Here is a 9102-nt window from a genome sequence, read left to right on the forward strand (position 1 = left end):
AGCTCCCGAGGCGGGATGTCCCCGTGCCACCAACCCGTGCCGGGTAGCGATCAATTAGGTCGTCTATAACCGCATTAAAGTCTCCGCCCACTACGAGCTCCCCCTCCGGCAGATCAAGCAGGAATCCGCTCAGCGCAGGGAGCGCCGTGGCATGTAGTGCAGGGGGAATGTAGACCGAGACAATATTTAAGGGTCGCCCTTCCCATTGGGTGAGGATCGCTGCAAATCTCCCTGAGCCATCAGTTTTAACTTTGTGTATGATTAATGGGGACTGGTTTTTCACCATTATGCCCACCCCTCGGGAACCGGAGGAAAATTCAGAGTGTGCTACCATCTTATATCCCCACCTGTCCATTGCTTTACTAGTAGTGCCTGTAAGGTGGGTCTCTTGCAGCAAGACCACCGCTGGAGAGCACCTCTTGAGACTCTGCAGGACCAGACCCCTTTTAATTTTGTCTCCTAAACCGCGCACGTTCCACGTGAGCAGGGAGAGAGGCTGTGTTGGAGTTAGAGGGATCTTATCGGACTGCCCTTGCGCTATATCAGCTATCACAGCAGCTGGGGTAGTGGAGAACTGGCATTATGGATGTATCGGTGCAGATCGTGCATGCTATGCTTGGTGCTCGTACTGTTTGTTGAAATACCATTTGCATCATTAACGTGACCTTTCGTAAAAAACCTTTGAACAACCCCATACCCCCCACCCCCTCCCTGCCTCCCTGCCATCCGGACTCCGAACTGCCCGCCACCCCAACTCATCAGAGTGCTCAAAGCCCAAACCCCCGAACATTACTTGCGTGTAACGGAGTGGGAGGTCCGAGGAAGACCAGGTACTTCCCCTATCCCAAAGTCCAATTGTTCATCTGTTAAAGCATAACTGAGTAGGCACCGCCTGTCCCTGTAGATCTCCAAGTTCTCTGCACCTCTATATATCAAAAGAGGCACATAACATGTTACCATACTTCATCCTACAGCCGGTCCGTGTCCTCCTCTCCTTGACCAAGGTCACCGAGGTCCTCCGTCCCCCCCGGGCGCCGCCTCCGCCTGTCAGAGCGCCCAGAGCTGCCCACTTGCTGCCATCCCTCCAGCCAGTCGTGCGCTTCCTCCGGTGTCTCGAAGAACAGTCTTCCCATCCGCCACCACCCGCAGTCGCGCCGGAAAAATCATGGAGTAGGGCAATTCCCTGGCTCTCAGTTTTTTCTTGATCTCCAAGAAACTCCTCCGTTGCGCCGATACCGCCGCCGTGAAGTCCGGGAAGAAAGACACCGTCAAGTTCTGTATGCGCAGAGGCGGCGCCACCCGGGCCGTTTGGAGAATGGCATCCCTGTCACGGAAATTAAATATACGAGCCAGCAGCGGCCGGGGGGGCGCCCCAACTTTAGGCCTACCTCCAGGCACCCTATGAGCGCACTCCACCGAGAAGAAGGACGAGAGACCCCTGGGTTGCAATTTGGTTTTTATCAGTTCTTCCACGTACAGGTCCATGGCGGGATTCCCTCCATTTTCGGGAATTCCCGTGATTCGTACGTTATTGCGCCGGGAGCGCCCCTCCTGATCGTCCATCTTTGTCGCCATGCGCTTGTTTTCTGCCTCTAGTTGGGACACTTTTTGGAGCAGGAAATTAGTGTCTTTTGTCAGAGCGCCTTTCGCTTGCTCCACTTCTGTGACCCTGGTCATCATTTTCTGGAGATCCGGTCTGAGGAGGGACACATCCGTGGAGATGGACCCCACTGTGGTCTGCACTTTAGTAAGAGCTGCCATGATGTCCTCCAGCGTCACTTTAGGCGCCCCGGCCTCCTCTCCGGCCTTTTCCGCTCGCCCATTTTTCTCCGACATTGTGGAGGCGTCTTTATTATAAGCAAATTTGTCCAGTTTACCCTTCTGGTGCGTACGAGTCCCTCTCCCACTCATTTCTGGGCAGGTGGATGCCGTTCCGAGTTTCTTCTGCGCCTTACCGGTAGGTTGGGGGAGCAGGGGGCCCCGGGCAGACACCCTCGTTCACCACACAGATCAGATCGCAGCGACGTCGCAGCCCTCGACCGGCAGCACTCCTCCCTTACCAGTAGTCCGGCTGCAGGCTCACCTTCAGGTCAAGCCGCGCGCCCCACGTGGCCCACCTGAGGGCGTCAGCGCAGGGGGCGAAGGACCTCTTCAGCCGGCGAGACCACGGATTATGCCTCATCCACTCTCTTCGTGTACCATGACCCCAAGGTAGGGCAAGTATTTCTCCCCTGGATTATGCTGGCGCTAGCCCCCCGCCAGGGCCGCCTCCTGATGCCTGTGGTGCGGTCTCACAGTGCCCTCCGTCGGGCCCGCGTCGCCGCCGCGGTGTGATCCCCGGTTATTTCATCGCAGCGCTGTGCCTGGCCCGCTGCAGCGCCGCGACCTCCAGTGCATTGTTCGGATCAGGCCACCTCGCCGAGCCGCCCGATCTCTTGCGCACCCGGCGGGCGGGCCGGACGCCCTCCACACCGCGCCCGGGCCCCCAGCCAAATCGAGGCCCCGGTCGCAGCCGGCGGCCCAGGCCGCAAATGTCAGGTCGACGCCGATCGAGTTCCGGAGCATGGAGGAGCCTCCAACACGCCTCAAGCGGTGTCGCTACTTTCAGGCTCACAGCCCATGTTGCTTGGGGACAGTTTGTGTGACGGATTAGTGTCCGGATGAAAGGGGAGTTGACCTCACACTCGGAGCTCCTTCAGGCTGCGGCCATCTTGCCTGGCAGCTAGCCACGCCCCCCCGAATGTGTGACATTTTTGTATTTGCCAGTGTTTTTGTGTGGCATTTATACATCATACATATGACATTTGAGTGACGACCAACTGCTACTTAAATGTTACACTAGTAATTGTACATTTCAGCATGTTTTGTTTTAGGTGTTATTTCCTAGAGAGAGCCTTATAGTACCCTGAGTTGTGCTTGAGGTGTACATTGTGTTTGTAGCAATAGGCAAGTTGTCCAAAATTAACAGTGTAATAGTGTATCCGCAGTGCCTTCTTTAAGAAAGCTGCAGGGAAAGCACCTTTGTGACCTCTGTCCACCAGTGCTAGTCTCCAGGTATGGCAAACACATTGCAGCTCTCTGAAAATCTTCCAGAAATACATTTTGACTCCATATTTTAAGTCCCACTTGCTGGCACACCCATAATGCGTTCCCTATAGCGGGTCTATCACAGTCCCCCCCTCCTCCCCCTTAGATTACCGCAAGAGCTCTCTAGTAACATACCACAGCAATGCGATGCAATAACTTTTTAATGACTCCGAGAGTATAAAACCAATTCTCCAGCAATTTTTAAGGGGTCAGCTTCCAGTTTCTAGCTAAGAAACCGAGCAGTTCCACAGTAGGTTTGATGCAAAACCTAATTGCTGATATTGTTTCTCTGTCCAGAAGATACAAAGGCCTAAACTCTCATCTCCTAGTAGCAGCAGGCATACGAGGCACTGATACACTGCTACAACAAGCACACAAACTTGTGTGAACACTCTCACACCAAAGCTGTCCACTTCCTTATCCTCGCAACTGGCTTCACTAATGGTTCCAAAATATGTGCATAATCAACTTTCCCAGTCACAGTAAAAGGAATTTTAATGAAAACTTTCACTAGCACAGACTTCCACCACAGGAGGTCTCAAGTTACTTCTTTATACCACATGCAAGTAGTTAATTCTGCTTTCATTTCCTTGCCTTTTCATGTTTCCATCATAAATGGAGCAGTACAAGATTTAAATTAAAGGGCTAGGTCACTTCAGTGAAGCCAAAAAAGATAAATAGTCCTATGATGTCACTTTCTGTGATGTCACATGCTAATTAGAGGGGGCCTCACATCTTTCTTTTGGCCCGGGCCCCAAAAGTAATAGGACCAGCCCTGCAGGCAGGAGCATGTGCAAGCTTCACATACACAGACAGGCATAGTACAGGTAGCAGCGTTTCCTTCACACAAGGAACAGGTACAAGATACACAGCACCAGAGCAAGCTTCTCTCACATACTGGATATACCTTGAATGTTTGTGATGATTAACATATGACTGACAGCCATAACTACATTTAAATTTTAAGAAAAATCAGTTGTCTGTATATAAAAATGAAGGTTTGTTAAATTGTTTTGCCCAGCAGGATGGCACTCTGTGAGAATAGACAGTTCTTTATTAAACACCTAAGATGTTATAAGAAGTAGCAGACTTCCAAATTTCACCAGTTAGGACTGGCCTGTTGGGCACTCTGTCAGATAGGCCTGGTTGAAAGGGTCCTGTGTGGGCATTTTTTTTAAAAAAGTTCAGTGGGATGTGGCGAGACCCAAAGACGGGCCATAAACTGGCCCTTTCTAGCGGGCCCATCGGATAATTCCAGACAGGCCTGTCCAACACTAGATTTCACCACAGGTTGATTGCATATCCCCAAGGCATTGTCCCTCTTCCTGTAACATAGGGTTGCAAGTCAGGGTTTAATTTAATGTTCTTATGTAGGGTACCAAGGGGTTATGCAGGCCAGAGGGGATGGAAGGGAGGAGAGAATAGATATGGACAGCAATAGGAAAAATATATTTTCCCAGGAACAAGTAGCTCAGGTTCCAACTTCACCAATAAGTACCACACTGTAAAGTACCAATTTACATGAAAGAGGATCAAAGTGATATGCTTCTTATAATATGTTAAATGCAGCACTCTTTGCAGGGAGGTGGAGTACGAGATGAAGCGTGTCACTTCCTGCTCTAATGCCATCTTCCTGTCTCTGATCCATTCACTGTAAGCCAACGGGAATGTTGTAACCGCTTACTATTAGGACCCCCACCCCCCGCTGCCCTGCCCAGAGACATTATCTCCCTATCACAATGTCATTAACTTTCCCATGTGCTTGGTACTCACCGACAACTCCTGCTAGCACCCTTCACTAGGAACAAGCAGCATGGCCTTCCACCAAACACTGGGCTCAGGATTGCATTGTGATGTAATTGTGTTTATATCATGTCACTACCCCTGTTAAGGCGCGGAAGTGCTTTATGGCAGGAAGTATGCTACTCCGTGACCCAAAGTTAGTAGTTAATCCAGTGGTTATTAAATATTGTTGTACAATTTTGGGTTATTGTGTAAGTCCTATGCTCTGAGGAAATTGAAGCATTATATTGAGTTTCTACTGCTAGATTAAGTAAACAGGAGTTAGGTGTGATTATTAAAGGAAGTTCATGCCGGTGGAAAAATGAGATAGGTAATGAGGGTAAATGAGGTAAGACATTGTGAGACTGCAAAGAGAGGTCACACAGAAGGAGGACTGCGGTTTATGGGAGCGGAATGGATATAATGGCCGAGAGGAGAGACCCTTGAGGGTATCGCAGAGATGACCAAGGCACGCAGGAAGTGATTCAACATGTGAATCAAAGCACAACTGTGAACATGGACTACTGAGACAGAAAGCACGGTCACAAACGCCACCACATCTAGAGGCTATGTACTGTGGGAATGGGCACTCCGGAGGAGAATTTACGTTTGGTAAGGAGAGGTATGGTTAGTTCACTGAAGCATGGTAGAGAGTAAGGCGGCAGGTATGGGACAGAGTAGGGTACACTCAGGTACAAAGGCAGACAGAGGTTGGAGTGTAAGGAAAGTATCATTCAGATAGAAAGGCAGGGGAGGTAATAAACCGTAGCTATGCATCAGGTTAAATGCAGGGTTTATTGGAACATTGCTATAGGAGGCCCCCTGGAAAATCATAGACAGTAAAAACAAAAAAAATGAAAGGCTGAATGCGGATCATCTGTGGGCAGAGGACAAGCTCCTGGTTGTGCGCGAAGCTATCATGGCTCAGCCCCTCCCTATTGAACTCAATCCAGGACACCCGAGGGGCCAGCAATGGGCCCCTGGGCCTGCGCTCACCAATAGTTCATGTATGCGCGTGTTCAGTCTCACCCGTGTGCTAGAGACAAGGAAACCGGCGACACCACAGCTCAGGGAGACAAACGCAAACCACACTCCATGCATGGCACCCCGCCCTGCACTCAGCCTGCACACACCCCTTGACTGCACAAAACTAGGCCTGGGCAAAAATTTCGTTCCGTTCGCGGAAATTGCGATAATTTGACATTTTTGCGTTCCGCGGAGAGCGCGAAAATGTCAAAAATTCCGGTTTCCGCAGCTTGGCGATAATTTGTTTCTTGCTCGCGCTGTAAAATGATACATTCTCGCGCGCGCGCGATCGCCTTACCTGAATCCCTGCGTTCGCCGACAAGTTTTTTTGATCCGGTCGCGTTCTCCATGAGATGTTGTATTGTTTTTAGCCATTTGCGCTGTCTCGCGACAGTCCGCGCCCGCAGTGACGTCATGCGTCGCGCGATCACGTCTTTCTTCTCGCGATCATGCACCGCGAGAACAACTCAAAACAAGATGGCCGCGCCCGCAAGCAACCACATGGGTAAGTTGGCGACCCGCAACCATGCAGAAAATCTCGCGAACATGCCGGAAAAAAACTTCCGCATCTTCGCGATATTTCTGCTTGTTTGCGATAATTTTAAACATTCTCGCGATAATTTGCGAAGGTTAATTCCGCAAATTCCGCCCACCCCTACACAAAACACAATCTACCTCAGGAAAGGCAGGAGTGAGGGGATGAGACGAGACTCGGGAGGGGCCAGGGAAGAGAGACAGACATGGGCCGTATAGTGGCCGAGGGCAGAGACAAGTTGACGGTATCACTGCGCTGACCCAGTGGAACAAGTCAACTTTGACAAGGCAAAATAGGGCACAGTGTGAATCAAAGCTCAACCTGTGGGCGTGGACTAATGAGACTCAAACCACGCCCACTGAAATCACAAGCGACAGCCTGCCGAGAAGGAGGACCTCTGGATGGAGACTGTTCTCTCCCAGGCACAAGACAGTAGAGCGGCACTAAAAGAACATGTGAAACCCCAGAGAGACAGATCTAGACCTGTATGAAATGAGGACTGTCATTGCACCGCCCCCTGGGGGCAGACCATGAAAGATACTGGTCTCACACACTCTGGGACCCCCATGCCTCTCTAGGGTCAGCTACTGAGCCAAACCATCATTCACATGTTTAGAAACACCAGTAGACTTCAATACACGTGTATAACACACACGCCACCCACGATAACGTATAAAAACATCCCCATACTAGTGTAAACCTACATACCCACATTTCCTCCGAATCTGTATACAAATTATAATTATGCATATGCTTATACACACAGACATGCATATATTATATACCTGACACATGTACAAATACACAGATAGTCCTTTTCCCACTGAATATGACACCCTTCCTCCACCCGGCACCAGTGCCTGGGACCTGGAGATCACTCTATTTATTCTGGCCTGGTTCACAACATAAAAGCAGGCCCATGGAAATATCGTTTATCACATAATTAAGGATTTGCATCATTTGCCACATAATCCATCATCTGCTCCATAATCTGCAGATTTTAACAAAACAATTGTGCTTCTAGCTTAAAAGGATCACAATTTACTAAAGAGCACGTGTCGCTGTGCAGTGGCAGGCCCTTTGCGTAGGTTGGCTGGTCACCTTTCAGGCGCTTATTGCTGTATTTCTGCTTTAAAGTGGTACTAAGGAGGTGAAACCTTATCTAAGGCAGTGTTAGCATTCTGGTCTCACACACTCTGGGACCCCATGCCTCTCTAGGGTCAGCCACTTCCACAAAATAATAGTATCACAAAATGTGTGGCATAATGCAGCATAATTTGCTTTTTCTTGCGCGTAAGTAAATCGACCCATCTGCATAGTTTGATCTCTACTGCCGCATAATTCCAGTGGCCCTGCATGCCATTGCCACATACCTAAACACAAATGCATCCATGTATGCACAGACATATGCAGGCACATCCATATGAATTTATATAGACCCCACCCACCCCTTTACACGTTCATACAGATACACTCATACACTCATACCTCCATAAACGTGTAGACTGACACCCAGTTTGCAACATACAAAGGTGTAGACACGCGAAGTACCCCCAAACACCGAATACATACCCCAGCCAGCTTCGAGTCAATCACACCCCTTCCCTTGCACCCCTCAAAGGGCAGCGGCCCGTGACTCTACCTGCGCAGACCCGAGGCAGAGGCCGACAGCCACCAGCAGACCCCGGCGCCCCTGCATGGCTTCTCCGCCGTCCGATGGGCTTCGAGGGAGAGCAAACTGTGAGCGAAGTTTCGCTCCAAGAGATGTCAGGATAATCCCCCTGCCAGGCCCCCGCCATGGCCAGCTGACTCCAATTGCTTCACAGAGCAGTAAGCGCAAGGCTGGCTGCTGGGCTCGGCCGGGAGGGAGCCGAGGGGGGCCCGTTATTTTCACTTAAATGTCAGCATTTTCAAACTTCATCAGAATTGTCGTGAGCATGCTGCGAGTTTGAGCCCTCCAGGGAATCGCGGTTCGTTTTTGAGTGTGTTTGCGGCCACATTTTCAGACTCTGCAGCCAGGGCACCGGGCTCGCATGGCGCACACAGAGCAACCACGTCGTAAAAAGTCTAAAAATTGTACCTGCCGTTTCCTGGAGGGAGGCAGCTGTGCACATAGCTCAGAACCGGTGCTGACGCTGGTCATGCCTAAGGAAAGTACCCCATAGTAGGGGTGGGTGAAACATTCCGCTCCACCGGCGGAGTTCGTGGAGTTTTGCCTACTTCGCGTTCTGCTTGGAACGCAGATTTCTGGCAAGACTTCGCCAACTGCCGCGTGCTGGCATTCTTTCCCCACGTGCTACTCACCAGCATCAAGTTGGCAAGCGCAAGGGAGAATTTGCATCCCCTAGTGTGATTTTCAGGTGCTAGAACACCTCCCCTCAAGATTTCTCAATGCGGGTGGTTGTGGCAGGTAGTGACTGTTTCGTTGAGAAAGCTGCTGCTCGAGTAGAAAATCTACTCACGCTACAGAAAGAAACACCGCCCTCTGGTGTGCTGCGTGTTCACGCAGATTTTCCAGTGCGGAATAAGCTCCCGGCCCTAAAAATCAGCGGAAGCAGATGAACGTGCGTAATTACGCCTGCTCGTGGAACTCCGCTGAATCTCGCAGAGTTTTTATGTAATTCCACGGAATTCCAAGGAGTGCAACTCTGCGAGTTCTGCCCACCCATACC

The 9102-nt window shown here is 50.5% G+C and overlaps 1 protein-coding gene across 3 annotated transcripts in view; it reads right to left on the minus strand.

Moving 5' to 3' along the window:
- LOC146810498 (glucagon-like peptide 1 receptor) overlaps positions 1-8474 on the minus strand; it is a 279433-nt gene extending 270959 nt beyond the window's left edge. For 2 of the 3 annotated variants that reach the window (XM_085614426.1, XM_085614428.1), the window contains exon 1: positions 8073-8468. In XM_085614426.1, coding sequence (XP_085470552.1) covers positions 8073-8129 — 57 coding nt within the window. In that variant the 5' untranslated portion in view covers positions 8130-8468. Of the gene's footprint in view, positions 1-8072 lie in introns of all 3 variants that reach the window. The other variant, XM_085614427.1, reaches the window with a different exon arrangement.
- Positions 8475-9102: the final 628 nt, after the last annotated feature.

This window comes from Triturus cristatus, chromosome 7, assembly GCF_964204655.1.
Source record: "Triturus cristatus chromosome 7, aTriCri1.1, whole genome shotgun sequence".
Classification (NCBI taxonomy): domain Eukaryota; kingdom Metazoa; phylum Chordata; class Amphibia; order Caudata; family Salamandridae; genus Triturus; species Triturus cristatus.